We start from the raw sequence: 19,705 nt of genomic DNA on the forward strand, positions 1-19,705 counted from the left end.
ATTGTAGAGAGCGAGGGAGAGGAAGAAAGAGAAACATCGATGTTTCATCGGCTGTCTCCCGCACGAGCCCGAGGGGAGTAGGGTGGTGGGGGAGGGGAACCAAACCCGCAGTCTAGGTACGTGCCCTGACCGGGAATCGAACCCGCAACCTTTGGTGTCCGGGATGGTGCTTCAACCAACCGAGCCACCCGGCCAGGGCGCCAATACTCTTTTTATACCCTGGCATCTGGCAAAATTTCTCCCCTCCAACACTTCTGCTTTTCTTCTTCTTCCTGTTGATTTCTCTGAGAATCACCTTCCTTCTTGGAGGCGCTCCACTGCAGCTGAACCAGAAAGGTTTCTCAGGAGGCTCCCGTCCAAGCTCTAAAGAGGTGGGGGTGGAGCCGGCTTCCCAGAAGCAAACTGCCAGCAGGTCACCTACCCAACCCCCTTCCTCACAGGCCTGGCCGCCTCGGGAAAGCCTTGGGACTTCGTGTGGCCAGGACGCGGCTGGCCTTCTGGGGGGCCTCTCACCCCTTCCTGCCCCGGGAGGGGCCCCGCTACTCCCCGGCGACACGCTGGGCTCGTCCCTCACCCACTGGAAACTCTCTCAACGCGGACTCCTCCTCCACCGGCCGCACTCCCGAGAGCTGCCAACCCCTTCAAAGGCTCCCTCTCCCAGAGCTGGCTCCACCACACCCGCTGTGAGCTTCACCAAGTCGCCCCCTTTCCTCCCCCGCCATTCTCCCCACTCAGACCTTGTCCAGGGTCCCTCGGATCCCAACTTACCCTCCACATCCTGCCCCTAACGTCCCGCCTTCGGCCTCTCGGCCATCCACTCCTCCCTGGAGACCCGCCCGGGCACTCACCGTGGACGTCACGTTCTCCGTCGGCCGCTTCGGCCCCGAAGAGGAGCAACGATGCCAGCAGGGCGAGCAGCGCCGGGCACCGCCTCGGCCCACACAGCTGCGCCATGACTAGCTCCACCGGCCGCGCGCAGGCGAAGCCTCCAGCCGCTGGCCGTTGGGGTCTCGCGATCAGGTGCGAGAAGCCCCTGCCGCGCACGCGCACTGGAGCGCCTCGCGGGCAGGTGCGGACGCTCGTAGAGGGGTCGCGCTGGCGCGGGCGCAGGCACTGGCGCCGAAGTCTCCGGAAGAAAGCGCCTTTCTCTGCCTCCTACGCCCACACCCGGGAGAACGCTCCTCACTCGCCCTTTGGCCCCCGGTGACACACAGCGACTGCCCACCGTTCAGAACCCCACCACACGGCAAATGGCTCGGTGGAGGCTGGAGCCAATGGCGGCCGCCTAGAAGGAGACGTCGAAGGTGGCCTGGGAGGGGGCGGGGAGCACCTGGCGCAGGCGCAGGGAGCAGGCACCTGCGCGGCCGTCCTCTCTCGGCGCACCTGGGCCCGCCCCCTGGCGCTGGGGAAAGGGCCCGGGCTAAGGTTGGCTCCGCCCCGGGTTAAGCCTGGCTTGCGGGTAGGCGCATGCCCGCTGAGCCCGGCTTCCTGCTACCCTTGCCCTGGGGCTGGTTGATGAAGACCCAGTACCTTCGCCCAACTCCAAGTGGAAGCAGAGGGCGCAGACACGCTCCTCCTGAAAAGCTGGCTTTTTGCCCGCCTCAATTCAACCTTCCTTTGAGGAAGAGGAATTTATTTTTTTCTAAATTCGACGTTCTCTAAGCGCCTAGTCGGAACTTGGTAATGCAGCACTGACCACGTCCCTGCCTCTCTAGTCTCTAGATAGGAGCAGCCACAGGGCAGAGTGACTAGGGATGTGACGGGGAAGCACAGGCCAAGTGATCATGAGCTGGGGTGGTGGGTGATGGGAACCCAGACACATCCCCCATTGAGTGTGAGAAAGGGCTTCTCCGGAGGAGGGGATGGACTTACGAATGAACACCAGCCTCAGGCTCTGCCTCTACAGTTCCCAGTCCTGAGAGGTAGATAAATTATTCACCAGACTGGGATAGGGGCAGCGATAGGGAAGCACAGGCAGAGTAATCAGGCCCTAAAGGAGGAAAGCCCAGAGGAAGTGCCTGACCCAGCGTGGGGGCCAGAGAGACTTCCTGGGAGAGAATCTCAAAAGGAGGATGGAGTGGGACAGGCATAGGAGTAGAGGAAAATAGAAGAGACCTATTGAGCTGGGTAATGGAGGGGGGCCCATGAGGAGGTGGTTTTGAAAATGAACACTGACAAAAGGGATAATGGACAAACATTCCAGGAATTAGAACAGCAAAGCAAAAAATCCTAAGATAAGAAAGACAACAGTATGTTATAGGAGCCAGGGCCACTCCCATTAGTCAGCCTCCCTCCTGACATATTAATACAGGGGTGGAGCAAAATAAATAATACAGGAATAAACTCTGTTTCCTGTACTTACAACTATAAACCTATTTTCATCCACCCCTGATATGTGAAGCGCCTTAATTGGGTAAAATGGTGTTTACCTTAAAGTTTTATGCCAGCCATCTTCTTTAATCTTGCAGTGAGGTCCTGGGACTCCAGATCAAGATTCCAAATGTGAGCCCAAAGATCTCCCCAGTACCTGAGCACTCCACCCCTTCCCCTATCCTACTAAGCCCAGGCTTGAACTAGAAGACTGAGAAGACTGTAGTAAGAGGTGAGGCTGATGAGGTGGCACAGGCATATTCATTCATTCATTCATTCATTCATTCATTCATCTATTCATCTATGCCTGCCTTCTGTACATTCATTGAGTAACCACTGTGAGTCAGGTACTGTTGTAAATGCTTGAGAAGATACAACAGCAAACAAAGCAAAACTTGTGCCTTGTTGGAACTTCCTTTATAATGTTGGGAACAGTGGTGGAACTAATTTTTTTACACCTCCTCCTCTCTAATAGAAAATTATTTTCAATGATTATTTTATTTGTTATTTCATTTTAAAGTTAACAATTGAAAATGAATAGATTTCAATTTTAGACATATTACTCAAATTCAGTAGAATATGTCAAGTATGAATAAAAATTTGCATTTAACAAAAATACTACACCTTGCAGTTCATACTCTGATTCACTGTTTTAAAATTTAAACACAAAAACTCTAAAAGAATAGAATGGCAGAAGAGTTTCTTCATCTTTAGGATCATAGTGCTATCATTCTCATTTGTCCTATCATTCTAATCTGTTATTTAAATGCAAAAATATGTAGAATCACAGAGATTAGAAACTCAAACTGTGCCTGATACAAACCCAAATGATTCTAAATTGTTATGAACAAAGTGGACCATAAAGCTGGATCTTTAGATGTTAGAGGTTACCCTAGCACAGTGGTTGGCAAACCGCGGCTCACGAGCCACATGTGGCTCTTTGGCCCCTTGAGTGTGGCTCTTCCACAAAATACCATGTGCGGGGTGCGCACGTACAGTGCGATTGAAACTTCGTGGCCCATGCGCAGAAGTTGGTTTTCGGCCTGGGTGAGTCTATTTTGAAGAAGTGGCGTTAGAAGTGGAGGGTGTTGGTTGGGCGAGGTGATATGCAGGGATACGTAGCGCGGAGGAGGCGCGCACAATTCATGCATGAGTTGAGTGAGCCAGTCAGTCAGCAGTCTCCTTGTGCAGTGGTTAGTGCTAGTTGCGTCCGCAAATCGCGCGTGGGTGACAAATGTCCCCACTCGAAGCATAAAGTTACCTGTATTTTTCCAACCAGCTGCAAATCCTACAGGTATTTTTGTCATCAATTTAAGAATTATAATTCTTTTGTGTTGGTGGCTTTATTATTATAAAATGAAACATTTTTTTAGGTGCCCTGTTTGAGATGGCTACAAAGAAGAAGCAAAGAAAAATGGAAGATGAAACCGTGAATTTAAAGTTGAATGTATCTACCTATATAGTTTAAGTTTTAAAAATGTGGCTCTCAAAAGAAATTTCAATCGTTGTACTGTTGATATTTGGCTCTGTTGACTAATGAGTTTGCTGACCACTGCCCTAGCTGGTTTTGCTTAGTGGTTACTGCATCTACCTATGGACTGAGGGGTCCTAGGTTCAATTCCGGTCAAGGATACATGCCTGGGTTGCAGGATCAATCCCCAATAAGGGGTATGCAGGAGGCAGCGGATCAATGATTATCTCTCATCATTGATGTTTCTATCTCTCTCCTCCCTTCTTCTCTGAAATCAATAAAAACATATTTTTTAAAAAAATAGAGGTTAACTCTGGGAGTTCTCTATACAGGCCAACCTAGGAGATAAGCTGGATTTGGTTCCAGACCACTGCAATAAAGGAAGTTGTTATCTTTTTTCTGATGGAGGGTCTTGCCTTCAATTTGTAAAAAACATAACATCTGTGAAGTGCAATAAAGCGAAGTGCAAAACAAAACAAAAACAAATAAAAACAAAGTATATCTGTATTTGTTTCCCTGTAGAATATTGTGGCAAATAGATGTTGGGAAGCCCCCATGTTCATGGTCTGTATAATCCCCTCCCTTCAAGGGTGAGCAGAACCTGTGGCTTGTTCTAACCACTAGAATATGGCAAAGGAGGTTCATGATTACACTACATTATGTAAAAACCTGTGTTAGTGGACTGGAGAGAGAGAGAAAATCTTCTTGCTGGCTTTGAAAGAATTTACTACATTGTGAGAGGACCTATGGAGAGGACCACACAGCAAGGAACTGTAGATGACCTCAAGGAGCTAAGGAACCACATGGACAGCCAGTAGGAATATGAAGAACAAATCCCTCAAGTTATTAGAAGCAAATCTTTCTTTAGTTGAGCCTCTGATGAGACCACAGCCTTGGCTGATACCTGGATTGCAAACTGGTGATTCTGGAGCAGAGGGCCCCAGCTAAGCCATGACTGAACTGATCCACAGAAACTATGAGATAATAAATGTGTGTAGTCATTTATTGTGCAATGATAGAAAATGAATACAAATACAATGTTTGCTAAAGAATAGAGTAATAAAAAATCTAATTTGAAGCTTATAAGGATTGTTAAAATTCTATAGTAACTGTTTAGTAAATAGAACAACAAAAGATTTTTTTCCCGGTGGTGGGAGGATCATTTTATCACTGATACTGTATCGGTACATGGTATAATAAAAGCTTTTGGTCATTTTTATTATTTTCAAGTTCTCTACAGACAGTACATCACTTATTGCCTGTACCCAAGGGGGACCACTCACATTGCCCTCCTTTTGGGACACCACTAGTTGGAAAACAGACAATAAATAAAACGTGTAAAAACAGGGTGGCTAGAGAAGACCTCACTGAACAGATGACATTTGAGGAAGATATAGGAGTGAGCCCTGTGGATATCATTCTGGGGAAGAGCTTTCCTGGCCGAGGGAACTGCCAGTGCAAACCTGCTGGAATGGAACCATGCCTGGAGCTCTGAGTGTAAACAAAGGAGCTTGGCCTTCAGCCTCAGTGCAATGAAAAGCTACGGACAGTTTCTTTCTTTTTAAATATAACAGCTTTATTGAGATATAACTCATCATACAATTCACCCTTTTAAAGTGTACAACTCAATGTTGTTGTTTTTTGTATATTCATGGAGTTGTGCAACTATCACACAATTTTAGAAGATTTAATCAACCTCAAGAAAACAAAAGAAAGAAAAAAATGCCATATTCTTTTTTTAAAAAAGATTTTTATTGATTTTTTACAGAGAGGAAGGGAGAGGGATAGAGAGTTAGAAACATCAATGTGAGAGATACATCGACCGGCTGCTTCCTGCACAACCCCTACTGGAGATGTGCCCACAACCAAGGTACATGCCCTTGACCGGAACTGAACCTGGGACCCTTCAGTCCGCAGGCTGACACTCTATCCACTGAGCCAAACTGGTTACGGCAGAAATGCCATATTCTTTAGCAGTCATTCCCCCTGCACCCCAATTCTCTCAGCCCCAAGTAACCTAAACATTTCCTATAAATAGTCATACAACATGTAGCCTTTTGTGTTTGGATTCTTTCACTTAGTGTGTTTTCAAGGTTCATCCATGTTGTAGCATGTGTTAGTACTTCATTTATTTTTATTAATGAATAATGTTCCATGGTATGGCTATATCACATTTTATTTATCCATCAGTTGATTGCTGGGTTATTTCTATCTTTTGGCTATTTTGAACAATGCTGCTATGAAAATTCATATACACATTTTTGTGTGAACCTAAGTTTCCAATTCTCTAGTACATATCTAGGAGTGGAATTGCTGAGTCATATGTTAACTCTAAGTTTAATATTTGGAGGAACCAACAGACTGTTTTCCAAAGTGGTTACAACATTTTACATTCCCACCATCAATGTATGAGGGTTCTGATTTGTCCACATCCTTGTCAACACTTAGTATTTTCCATTTTTAAAAAATTATAGCCAGCTGTGGCCAGGTGGCTCAGGTGGATGGAGAGTCATCCCTTACACCAAAGTTTGCAGGTTTGAGTCTCTCAGGGTATGTACCTAGGTTGCAGGTTTGATCCCTAGTCCAAGCACATATGGAGAGGCAACCAGTCTGTTTCTCTCTCTTTCCCTTCCTCTCTCTCTCTAAAAATCAATAAAAAATATACACTCGGGTGAGGATTTAAAAATTTTCTTTTAATAACAGCCATCCTACTGGCTGTGAAGTGGTATTTCATTGTGGTTTTGATTTGTATTTTTCTGATAACTAATGATGTTGAATGTCCTTTAATGTGTTGATTGTCTTTCATATAGATTTTTTAGAGAAATGTCTATTCAGATTTTGTCCATTTTTTAAAATATATTATATTGATTTTTTACAGAGAGGAAGGGAGAGAGATAGAGAGTTAGAAACATCGGTCAGCTGCCTCCTGCACAACCCCTACTGGGGATGTGCCCGCAACCAAGGTACATGCCCTTGACCGGAATCAAACCTGGGACCCTTCAGTCTGCAGACCGACACTCTATCCACTGAGCCAAACCAGTTAGGGCCAGATCTTGCCCATTTTTATTTTTATTTTATTTTATTTTATTAAATAAATCTTTATTGTTCAGATTATTACAGTTGTTCCTCTTTGTCCCCCCATCGCTCCCCTCCACCCGGTTCCCACCCCACCCACTGTCCTCATCCATAGGTGTATGATTTTTGTCTAGTCTCTTCCTGCATCCCCCACACCCCTTTCCCCCCGGGAATTGTCAGTCCACTCCCTTTCTATGCCCCTGTTTCTATTCTATTCACCAGTTTATTCTGTTCGTCAGATTTTTTATTCACTTGATTTTTAGATTCACTTGTTGATAGATATGTATTTGTTGTTCATAATTTTTATCTTTACCCTTTTCTTCTTCTTCCTCTTCTTAAAGAATACCCTTCAGCATTTCATATAATACTGGTTTGGCGGTGATGAACTCCTTTAGCTTTTTCTTATCTGTGAAGCTCTTTATCTGACCTTCAATTCTGAATGATAGCTTTGCTGGGTAAAGTAATCTTGGTTGTAGGTTCTTGCTATTCATCACTTTGAATATTTCTTGCCACTCCCTTCTGGCCTGCATAGTTTCTGTTGAGAAATCAGCTGACAATCCTATGGGTACTCCCTTGTAGGTAACTAACTGTTTTTCTCTTGCTGCTATTAAGATTCTCTCTTTGTCTTTTGCTCTTGGCATTTTAATTATGACTAGTAGCCCGGTCCCTCAGTTATTAAACATTTATCGGCACAACACAGACCACATTGGTGGTGGTGGTGATCTTGTCAGAATGTGTTATATTATGCAGATGAAAATCTACTTAAACAGATTTGATGTAGATATTTTCAAAGATGGAAGAATTGTCCCTGTCAACTATTTTAGTTGATTCATATCTTCAGTAATTGTCATCATTGCAAAGTTTTCAGTCCCCATATGGATTGCTGGATATAATAGGTCTTGCGCTGTCCCTGTCCTTTGTAGCCTTTGTTACCTTAAGGACTCTAGTTTTCCATTTATATGTTTAAGTACCAACCTTACTGGCTTAAAAATGTAAGCTTTTAACACTGCTCTCTCTGTTCCGTATCCTTCCGATGAAAAGTGGAGTTGGGTTGCAGCACAGGAGAGAAATTCAGAAGGGGAATATTGAAGTAATGACTGCAGTAGGAGAAGAGGGAACCTATTTCACTGGCCACAGGTGCTGGCGCCCTGGACCACAGGGCAGGCAGCTTCTCCGGGTGGCTGCAGCTTGGGACCTTGGGCGAGTGGCTTGTCCATCTCCTGGGCTGCAGCCAGCCGCAGGCGCTGGCACCTGGACCAAAGGTGGGCGGCTTTTTCTTCTGGCGGCTTCTTCTTCTTCTGTGCTTCCAGGGAGGGCAGTCAGTTATGTGTATATGTGTGTGCATGCAAACATAGGCGTGTACACATGTGTATCTGGAAATCTGCTGGGCAAGTCAAAACCATAGAAGAGTTGCCCCCTATCTCTTGAATCTTCCAGAGATATCCCCCACTTTTTTATTCTATCACTACTGGAGAGTCAGTATTTGCTGCCAGCCAGAAGTGACTCTCTCAGTGTCTATTTCTGACTTCTTCTTTCCCTGTCTGTCTTCCAACCCCTAATCATATTTCCACCTGGATGCATCATTTTTACTCCCAGTATGCTGTATAGAGAAGGACTCAGGATGCTGTCTTCCCATGAATAGTACTCAGTAACAAACCAATTGCATTTTTTAAAAAATATATTTTATTGATTTTTTACAGAGAGGAAGGGAGAGAGATAGAGAGTCAGAAACATCGATGAGAGAGAAACATCGACCAGCTGCCTCCTGCACACCCCCCACTGGGGATGTGCCCGCAACCCAGGCACATGCCCCTGACCGGAATCGAACCCGGGACCCCGCAGTCCGCAGGCCGACGCTCCATCACCTGAGCCAAACTGGTTTCGGCAAACCAATTGCATTTTAGTTGGGCAATGCCCCTACCCACCCTTCAAATCCCTTCCACCATGCATTTCTGTTTCCCTTTTTGTTTGTTGGATTGTTCTGCTGCTCCTTCTCCTCACCCCACCACCCTTGGATTGTAATGTGAAATTCTTTTACCATGTCAAGAAATTATTAAAAATACAGGTAGTTTGAAAAAAAAATACAGGTACTTCTCCGAACACCGGCTGGGGGGGAGGGGGGGGCAGGGAAGAGGCGGCTGCTGGCGGCAGCCTCTTTTCTGCCCTGCCCTGCTTCTCCGATCACCGATCACCACCCGGCTTCCCCAGGGCCGCCTTTGCCCTGCCACCCGGCTCTTGCCTGCCGCCTGGGTTTCCGATCACCGTCAGCGGCAGGTGGCTTCTTCTGTCCTTCCCCTTTCGCCTCCCAGCATTGCGCCTATATATGCAAATTAACCGCCATCTTTGTTGGCAGTTAACCGCCATCTTTGTTGGCAGTTAACCGCCATCTTTATTGGCAGTTAATTTGCATATCACAATGATTAGCCCATGGGAAGCATAGCAAAGGTATGGTCAATTACCATGTTTGTCTATTATTAGATAGGATGTGTCTTGGTGTGGTCCTCTTTGGATTCCTTTTGTTTGGGGTTCTCTGCGCTTCCTGGACTTGTAAGTCTATTTCTTTCACCAGGTAGGGGAAGTTTTCTGTCATTATTTCTTCAAATAGGTTTTTGAAAGGACAGAACAGGACTGATAGCTGTGTCCTTAACCCCTCTTCCAAGAAAAAGCCGCAGAATGTATCAGTTACTCAGCCTGCCCTTATCTTGGCCAATGGGAAAGTGGGGAAAACTAGCCCAAGACCAAGAGTATGCTAGCCACCCCCCTGTCTTTGTGTAACCAGACCCTAGCTGCACACTGCCCTTGCGTCACTAGCCCCCGGCCCTCGCTCAACCAACCGGAATCGACCAAATCAGTGGTCAGAATGTACCCCCAACCCCCAACCCCAAGCCCTATAAATTCTTTGTTCTCTTGGAACTCAGGGCTCTCTCTTGCATCCAGTAATGGAGGCAAGAGGGAGACCAAGTCCCGGGCTTGAATAAAAGACCCTTTGCTTTTGCATCGGAAAAGGCTCCCTGGTCGTGGATTATTGGGGACCCCGAACTCTGGGCATAACAGTTTTCAATATCTTGCTCTCTCTCTTCTTCTATAAAATGGATGTTGGTATGCTTGAAGTTGTCCCAGAGGCTCCTTACACTATCTTCATATTTTTTTATTCTTTTTTTTTTTTTTAATATATTTTATTGATTTTTTTACAGAGAGGAAGGGAGAGGGATAGAGAGTTAGAAACATTGATCAGCTGCCTCCTGCACACCTCCTACTGGGGATGTGCCCGCAACCAAGGTACATGCCCTTGACCGGACTTGAACCTGGGACCTTTCAATCTGCAGGCCGATGCTCTATCCACTGAGCCAAACCGGTTAGGGCAGGATTCTTTTTTCTTTTTGTTTTTCCGGTTGGGTGATTTTTGCTTCTTCGTATTTCAAATTTTTGACTTGATTCTTGCCATCCTCTAGTCTGCTGTTGGATCTCTGTATGATATTCTTTATTTCAGTCAGTGTATGCTTAATTTCTAGTTGGTCCTTGTTCATATCCTTGAGGATCTCACTAAATTTATTGGCGGTTTCTAGAAAATTCTTGAAAAACCTTATAACCGTGGGTTTGAACTCTATATCCAGTAGTTTGCTTTCCTCCATTTCTGTCATTTGTGTCCTGTTTCTTTGTCTTCGCATTTTGGCTGCTTCCCTGTGTTGATAGAGTGGCTTTGTGTGCTAGGTGTCCTATAGGGCCCAGTGGCTCAGCCTCCCCAATTACCTGAGGTGGACACTCTTGGTGCACCCCTTTGTGGGCTGGGTGCACAGTCTTGTTGTAGTTAAGCCTTGATTATTGTAGGTATCACTGGGAGGAATTGACCTCCAGGCCAATTGGCAGTGAGAATCAGCTGTGTCTATGGTGGGAGAACTTCTGTGCTGGAGACACCCTTCTTGGGCAAGACTTGCTTCAGTGGGGCTTTGGTGCTCACTGAGTCTGCCCCCTGAGTGTGTCCCTTATGGATCTGAGGAGTTGTAATCTGGATGGTCCCATTCTGACTCCTGGGTACACTGGCTCTTGGATCTAAGGAGGTGCTAATTTAGCCTCTACCTGAGGCCACCCAGCAGGAGCTACAGAGAGACCTGGAGATTCCTCTTCTTTGTTTGGGGTTTGGAGGTGCACAGATGAGGCCCAGCTGTGAAGCAATGCAAGCTGCTGTGGAGCCTTGGGCCTTCTTTTGGATGTTCTGGGTCTCTCTGACCCAGCTGCAGTTTGTTAGGTAATTTTAGATTGCAAAGGGCCAAGTCATTCATATGCAAAAGCCTCTGCATACAGCTTGGGTGGGGCGGGGTCTCAGGGAATCAACAGGGTGGAGCAAACAGCTATGGACGCTCCTCAGCCCTGCCCTGAGAGGCCCCGGGTCTCAGTGTCCCACAGTAATCACTGCAAGCACCTCTGAGAGAAAGCCGCCCTCGAGTTCTGCCCGATGCCAGACAGTCCAGTTTCTCCCTGTGTGAGTCTGGGTCCCCAGAGACTCGCCTGCAACTAGAGTTCAGAGCAGTCGGGAGCTTGTGACTCCCTCCCGATTTAAAAAGACAACCACGTCCTCAGTTGCCAGCCCTTTCCACGTGCGTGGCCCTCCGTACCTCTGCACTTTACTTCTGCACCTCCTCTTAGTCTCAGTGTGCTTTTCTGTTTCCTTCTAGTTGTAGTATTTCCACTCAGCCAGCCTTCCTGTGGTTCTGGATGATGTCCATTTTGTCTTTGAGTTGTAGTTTTGAAGTGGTTGTGCGAGGCAGCAATTTCAGGTGTTTACCTATGCTGCCATATTGGTTTTTCGCATTTTTATTTTTTAAAATATATTTTTATTGATTTCAGAGAGGAAGGGAGAGGGAGAGAGAGAAACATCAATGATGAGAGAGAATCATTGATCAGCTGCCTTCTGCACAACCCCTACTGGGGATCGCGCCCATAATCCGGGCATGTGCCCTGAACAGGATTTGAACCCAGGACCCTTCAGTCCACAGGCCGACACTCTATCCAATGAGCCAAACTGTCTAGGGCCAGATCTTATCCATTTTTAAATTGGGTCATTTGTCCTATTATTGACTTGCATGACTTCTTTATTCATTTTAGATACAACTGCTTTATCAGATATATGATTTGCAATTTTTTTCTCCCATTTTGTGGGTTGTCTTTTGCATTTCTTTTTTTTAAAATATATTTTTATTGATTTTAGAGAGGAAGGGAGAGGGAGAGATAGAAACATCAACGATGAGAAAGAATCATTGATCAGGTGCCTCCTGCATGTCCCCTACTGGGGATCGAGCTCGAAACCCAGGCATTTGCCTTTGACTGGAATGGAACCTGAGACCCTTCAATCCACAGGCCAATGCTCTATACACTGAGCCAAACCAGCTAGGGCTCTTTTTCATTTTTTATTTATTTATTTATTTTTTAATTTTTATTTTTTGCTAAAAGTATTACAAAGGGTATTACATATGTGTCCTTTCCCCCCCCCCCCCCCGCCCTTGACAATCCCCTACCCTCCCTTACCCCCCAGTGTCTTATGTCCATTAGTTATGCTTATATGCATGCATACAAGCCCTTCGGTTGATCTCTTACCCACCTCCCTCCTGCCCCCCAACCCTCCCTGGTCTTCCCACTGCAGTTTGCCAATCAGTTTGAGGCAGCTCTGCCTCTGTATCTATTATTGTTCAAAAGTTTGTAATGGTCTTTATTATCCATGAACAAGTGAGATCATGTGGTATTTTTCCTTCATTGACTGGCTTGTTTCACTTAGCATAATGCTCTCCAGTTCCATCCATGCTGTTGCAAATGTTAAGAGTTTCTTCTTTTTTACAGCAGCATAGTATTCCATTGTGTAGATGTACCACAGTTTTCTAATCCATTCATCTACTGATGGGCACTTAGGCTGTTTCCAGATCTTAGCTATGGTGAATTGTGCTGCTACGAACATATGGGTGCACATATCCTTTCTGATTGGTGTTTCTGGTTTCTTGGGATATATTCCTAGAAGTGGGATCACAGGGTCAAATGGGAGTTCCATTTTTAGTTTTTTGAGGAAACTCCATACTGTCTTCCATAGTGGCTGCACCAGTCTGCATTCCCACCAGCAGTGCACAAGTGTTCCTTTTTCTCCACATCCTCTCCAGCACTTGTCGTTTGTTGATTTGTTCTTTTTCATTTCTTGATAATGTCCTTTGAAACATAAAAGTTTTAAATTTAAATGTGTCAACATAATGGGGGGTGGGGATGGGGTGGAGGGTTCAGAGGGGCGAAAAGGAGGACATCTGTAATTCTTTCAACAATAAAGATAAATTTAAGAAATAAATAAGTCGACATAAGAAATGTTCAAACCTGCCCTAGCTGGTTTGGCTCAGTGGATAGAGAGTCGGCCTGCAGACTGAAGGGTCCCAGATTTGATTCTGGTCAAGGGCACATGCCCGGGGTTGCGGGCTAGATCCCCAGTAGGGGGTGCGCAGGAGGCAGCCAATCAATGGTTCTCTCTCATCATTGATGTTTCTATCTCTCCTTCTCCCTTCCTCTCTGAAATCAATAAAAATATATTTAAAAAAAAGAAATGTCCAAACCTATAGATAATTTTTATAAGGATTCCTTTGAGTGAAACTAACAACATATGCCAGAGAACAAGATTACAACTGCTCTGGAAAATAATGGTTTTGCAGTTTATTTTATGAATTTTAAATTAAGCAGGGACCATAAAGATTACATGAGGGTGGGATAAAGCAAAGCAGGGATTATATTACAGGAGAGGTTATGGAGGGGTCTGAAAGGGTGGACAGGTATCAGAAGGAGGGGTCTGAAGAGAGGCATTGCAAAGGTGTGTTAACCTAGATGCACAGAAACAAGGACCAGGGCTGCTTAAGGCAAAGATAAGCCTTTCATTAGACAGTTCTAGCCCTGGGCCTGACTACCCATGATGACCTGCCCAGTTAGGAATTTATGATTAGATCACCCTGTGAGGTTACTTTCCATACCCCCCTTCCTTTTTTTTAGTCCACAGTATTATAACAAAAGCACAAGCAACAAAAGAAAAAATACATAAATTGGATATCATCTGTGGACAAAAAAACCAACCTCACAGTGTGATTTAATCATAAATTCCTAACTGGGCTGGGTCATTATGGGTAGAGAGGCCCAGTTCTATAACTTTTTAGTAAAAGGTTATCTTTGCCTTCTGTCCATTGTTTCTGTGCATCTAGGTTAACACACCTTTGATATAAACTTAACTACCCTCAAGAGAACCCATGATCTTAACTATCCTGTAATCCAGTACCTGCATTGCTCTCTCCCATCTTTACATCATCTTCCTTAGTTCCCTCCTTAATCTTAAATGTATGAAAGAAACTGAAAAACTGTTATTTTCTGAAGCATTTGAGATCTTGCTCCCTGGCATATGTCCTCAGTGCCAAACTCATAAAAATTTTCTATAGGTTTGAACGTTTTTCTTTTTTAAAAAATTTATTGATTGATTTTTTAGAGAAAGAGAGAAACATCGATTTGTTCCACTTATTTATGCATTCATTGGTTGCTTCTTGTATGTGCCCTGATCAGGAGTGGGACCTGCAACCTTGGCTTATTGGGATGATGCTCTGAGTTACCCAGCTAGGATCTTTGATGTTTCTTATGTTGACATTATCTAAGATATTGCCTAGTTACGGATAGTTTTAAGCAGGGGAGGGACACGGCCAAAATTAAGTTTTAAAGTATCTTTCTTACTGCTTATAATTAGAAGTGGGAAGACCTGTGAAGTAAGGTAAGGCACGTCTCTTGTCACCCTTGCTAAAATTGCAACCCTGTCCTCCATACGACTTATCATATTCTAATAAACTCTATAATATACTGTACTTATGTTTACTGCCTGTCTCCACCACAAGAAATGTCAACTCCATGAGGACTGGGCTTGTCTCTTTTGTTCACTGCCCTATTATAGACACTCAATATTTGTGGAGTGAGCAAATAAATGGACGAATGAATGCATGGATGAGTGAATAAATGAAGCAATGAACAAATGATGTACAATGAGTACTATGGCTTGACGTTCCCGAGCAAAGAAAGATGGCACGGGGCCTCCTGCACGGTTCCTTGCAACCGGCAGAAGGCGCAAACAGGCCGGTTCCCCTGAGCCTGTCTTGGTACCCCGACCCGGATCCAGTGGCCCAGAGCCTCAGACGCCCAGCCTGGCCAGAGGCTCCCAGACCCCACGCATACCTGAGACCCGGTCGGCTACAGGCTTTACACCAGAGCAGCGCCCAGCCCTCGCGTTGTCAGAGGGAAAACTGAGGCCCGGAGAGGCTGGGGCGGGGTCGGCCCAGGCCGAGACCGAGCCCCCGCCCCCCGGCCAGCCCCGCCCCTCCCCGCCCCGCCCCGTAAGAGGCCCCCCGGGCGCTAAGCGAAGGCTCACTGCGCAGCGCGTGGTCTGGAGCCAGGACGCGATGGCAGCTCAGCGGCTGGGCAAGAGGGTGCTGAGTAAGCTGCAGGCTCCGTCGCGGGCCCGCGGGCCGGGGGGCAGTCCCGGGGGGCTGCAGAAACGACACGCACGTGTCACAGTCAAGTACGACCGGCGGGAGCTGCAGCGGCGGCTGGACGTGGAGAAGTGGATAGACGGGCGCTTGGAGGAGCTATACCGCGGCCGGGTGAGGCAGGGAAGGGCGTGGAGACGTTGGGGAGGTACCGGGTATAGGTCCTTGGGGTCTTTGGTTGCTTGTGCTGGCTGCTGTACACGCACGCCAAGGGGTCAGGCACTCATTGCACTTATTGGCCCGGCCATCCACCGTCGATGGCACTCTGCTTGTGGACACAGAGACACACACTTGAATCACCTGAGATGTGCCCAAACATCTGGGGAGGGCCAGGGGTTTACCATCTGGGGGGTGAAGAGGCAAAGTTGGGGAGTCAGAGCAGCCATATCTGGAGAAATGGTGGGGGGAGGGGATGTCTTAAAGCCAAACATAGACATGGTGACAGGGGAGTTACAACCACGCAGAGATACATAGCAAAGGAAGCAACAATATTCACAGACGTTCACAGTGAAAGCTATAGCCACTCATAGGCACAGTGAGCGAAGCAACAGCCATACACAGAACCTCAAGGACACAAGCTGTGATCACTTGCAGATCAACATATGCTACAGCCACGGGCACCCACAGGCATAGTGGCACAGGCCACAGCATATGCAGACACACAACACAACTACACTCACATAAAAGGACTCCAGTTACATACAGCTCTTCATAGATATACACCAGCACAAGCTGTAGTGACTCATAGTACAAGCTACAACCACTACAACTAAATCATACCGTTACTCCCTAAAGGCAAAAACAATAACTACAGGACATATGCTGCAGGCACTCAAGGCATAAAACGACAGAAACTAGCCTGGCCGGAGTGGCTCAGTTGGTTGGAGCATCATCCAGTGCACTGAGAGGTTGCCAGTTTGATTGTTGGTCAGGGCACGTACCTGAGTTGAGAGTTCAGTCCCTGATGAGGGCCCTACGGAAGGCAGTCGATTGAGGTTTCTCTCTCACATCAATGTCTGTCTCTCTTGCTCTCGCTCTCACTCTCTCTAAGCATGTCCTCGGGTGAGGATTGAGAAAACAAAAACAAAAAATGACAGAAATAACAGTTACACCCAAATAGAGAACAGAGTAAGCTGCAGAAGATGTAGGTACATGTGGACATACAATGGCAGAAACTATAGCTGCCCCTGGGCACTCAGCATGAACTATAGTCTTGTATTCACTGGAGCCTCTGATGGAAGTCATACTTTGTATAACACACATGCTGGGGACACAGTCCTGGCTTCCTGATGGTCACAGGAGTACACAGACACACAGGAGGCAGAAATCCTCCACACAGTGTGAAGATGGTAGAAGCCAGGGCCCCTCACAGTGACATGAGGTCCCTCTGTTCTCAGACACTCATGGGCTTGTACAGATGACAGTCAAGTCCAGTTGCTAGTGGTAGGTGGTATCCTATGAGGTCACCCTCAGGCAGTGGGCACTATGGCTGCCTGTAATACATGACGATGAGACAAACACAGTAAGCCAGAGCCACATACTTTACACCCACAAGACCACAGGCCACTGTGCAGGCCACACACATGATGCCACATACCTCTGCACAGTCATGCTGGCCCCGGCCCCTTGTACAGAGGCACCCACAGGCGTATAACACACTTATAGACACTCCATGCCTTTGCTGAACACCCAGTCATGAAGGCTGCACTAAAGTCAGCAGAACTTTGGGTGAGGAAAGAAAAAATCTGTAGGCTCAGATCTCTTGCTCAGACAGCTGGGTTCTGTCCCCTGCAGGGATGCTGAGCCAGCCTGAGTTTGGCCCTCTGGCCCAAGAGGCCATTAAGAGTCCCCCTCTTAGTCACTTAAAGTTAGGCTCATGGCTCATCCCATCTACTTTGGGGGGGAGGGGCTTGGTGGCCATCTCTTTGGGCACAGGGGGTTGCACTTGGCCCCCTGTGTTCCTTCCTGTCCCCTGGGGCAAGGGGCCAAACCCAGCAGGCTCTGGCTGGCAGCTCCCCTAGCTCTCCTCCCCCACACCGAACTCTCAGACTTTTCCTTGAAAGGGCAGAGCCAGCCCCTCTCCTGAGTCCCAGAATCTGACATTCCAAAACTCCACCAGGCCTGTTTCCCCGCTGTGGGAACTGGGGCCAAGCAGAGAGACCCATGACAGCCCCGAGGTCCCTGAGGCCCAGGGGCCCAGCCATTTGAGCTGGTACAGGCCCTGGGCCTCTGTCAACTCATCTGTCACTCCCACCCCCAACACCCAGATGTCCCGCCTTGGCGGTGCTGTCCCTGACTGCCACACTATTGCTCCAGAACCCGCCAGCTGGGCCCTGGGGCCTGAGCTCCTACAGAGCCCCTGGACAAAGGCAGGGGAGGGAGGGAAAAGGGCGCCTGACCAGCTTTCTTTTCTCCCTGCCTTAGGAGGCAGACATGCCCGATGAAGTAAACATTGACGAGTTGTTGGAATTAGAGACTGAAGAGGACAGAAGCCAGAAAATCCAGGTAGGTGGAGGGGAAAGCTGCCCCCAAGTCCTCCACCACGCCCCTCCCTAAGATTCATAGCAATGGTTACCATGTTTATTGAGTCCTTACTATGCACTGGGAATTATTTCAATCACTTTCCACTTAGTATCTTATTTAATCATCACAAAACCCTATGAAGTAGGCACTATTCTCCATTTTCCAGATGGTGAACGTGAACCCCAGGAAATGTAATCACTTGCCCAAGGTCCCACAGCTCAGGAGGAGTGGAGCTGGGAGTCACAGTAAGAGGGCAGTTTGGCTCTTATGGCCTGTTTTCTCCTAGAGGCAGGAAATGCTGTGTGACCTTCTTGCCTCGACCTAGAGATTCTTGACTCAACCTGCCCTCAGACTGTGTTCCTCCCTTAAAGACAGGTGGGAAGTCCACCTTGGAGTCTGACTTCATTGTATTGTTACTTGGGGCTTTGTTAGTAAGGGAAGGAACTGGAGGGGCAGGGGTGTTGTTAGTCATTTACTATTTACTTTTTTTTTTTTTTTTTTGCGTGGGTGGGGGTTTAGGGGCTCCTGAAATCGTGCACGAACCCCACAGAGGTAAGTTTTTCGTTCCCCCTTACAGGCCCTGTTCTGGCCCCTGCATCCTCATGGGGAAGGGGGAGTGTCTGGGGAGCAGGGAAAAGCTGCCATCCAGGACCAGCAGTGGGAACTCTGGGGAACCCTTTTCTCTCTTTAGTGGTGTCTTTTATCTTCTCCTCTCTACCCATCTGCCACTGGACCTCCATTATCTCCTCCCCTCTGAGACGTTCCCCCCATCTGTCTCCTGTTTCTACCTCTGCTATGCTGTGTCTGCCTGTGCTGCCTCCCTCCCTCCCTCTCCCTGTTATACCCTGGGGCTCCCTTCCACAGCTCTCCCCGCCACCCCCATCTTTCCAGGCCCTGAAGTTGAGCAGCCCAACCCCTCCCACTTCCTTCTCTGCTTTAAAAGGGAAAAATATTCATGTGTCTCTAACTAGCTCTGGGCTGCCTGAGGGAGATTGTGTGTCTGTCTGCCCTGCAGGCTCAGGCTCTGTCCCTGGGGACCCTCCTGGTGATCTCTTGGCCTGGGAAACATCTTGAATGTCTCTCTGTGGCTCTGTTTCTTTCTCTGTCCCTTTGTCTTTCTCTCTGACTCTCTCTCTGCATCTCTCTCTGTATCTCTGTCTGTTTCTGTGTCCTGGTCTTTGTCTCCAACTCTCTCCCAGTCTCTCTATCTCTCTCTGTCTCTATATCTCCCTGTCTTTCTTTGTTTGTCCCCATCTCTCTCATTCCTTGTATCTTTTTCTTCCTTTCGCCTTCTCCCATCTCTGTCTCCACCCACCACCACCCCAATCTTCTTCCTCTTCATGGCCTCTCCTCTTCTCTAACTTCACCTCTACCCGCTCTCACTGACCTGGAAGTAGAAGGAAGGGCTCAGGTCAGAGGGTCTGGGCTGGGCTGGGCTGGGCAGGGCCCCTCCCCTGCCCTCCCCCTGTTCTCAGCAGCCTCCACCCTGTCCTCAGGACTTCGTCCGGGAGCTGCTGGTGAAGTTGCGAGGCCTCCACAAGCAGCCAGGCCTCCGCCAGCCCAGCCCCTCTGGTGACAGAAGCCTGAGCCCCCTCCAAGACCCGGCCCGGACCTTGCCGCCCTGACACTCTCTGGCCTCAGTGGCCCCTCCGTCCCCCCAGCATTGTGCCCGCCCTTCCTAGTGCCCTCCTGACTTGTTTATAAGTAGTATTTAATGGTTCTATAACAGTAA

The 19,705-nt window shown here is 47.5% G+C and overlaps 2 protein-coding genes across 4 annotated transcripts in view; one reads left to right on the forward strand and one right to left on the reverse strand.

The window, feature by feature from the left end:
* Window positions 1-1,304, reverse strand: part of SPINT2 (serine peptidase inhibitor, Kunitz type 2) — a 29,814-nt gene extending 28,510 nt beyond the window's left edge. Inside the window, exon 1 of one of the 3 annotated variants that reach the window (XM_070398753.1) lies at window positions 849-1,304. In XM_070398753.1, the coding sequence (XP_070254854.1) occupies window positions 849-954 (106 nt within the window). In that variant the 5' untranslated portion in view covers window positions 955-1,304. Of the gene's footprint in view, window positions 1-768; window positions 788-848 lie in introns of those variants that run through there. The other 2 variants (XM_070398752.1, XM_070398754.1) reach the window with 2 other exon arrangements.
* Window positions 1,305-15,304: 14,000 nt separating this feature from the next.
* Window positions 15,305-19,705, forward strand: PPP1R14A (protein phosphatase 1 regulatory inhibitor subunit 14A). The gene is made up of 4 exons (XM_070397949.1): window positions 15,305-15,564; window positions 17,875-17,955; window positions 18,493-18,525; window positions 19,470-19,705. Exons 1-4 carry the CDS (start codon window positions 15,364-15,366, stop codon window positions 19,596-19,598), a joined length of 444 nt encoding a protein of 147 aa, XP_070254050.1. The 5' UTR covers window positions 15,305-15,363; the 3' UTR covers window positions 19,599-19,705.

This window comes from Myotis yumanensis, unplaced genomic scaffold (genome assembly GCF_028538775.1).
Source record: "Myotis yumanensis isolate MYYU_CA2020_CCGP unplaced genomic scaffold, mMyoYum1.0.hap1 SCAF_18, whole genome shotgun sequence".
Classification (NCBI taxonomy): Eukaryota; Metazoa; Chordata; class Mammalia; order Chiroptera; family Vespertilionidae; genus Myotis; species Myotis yumanensis.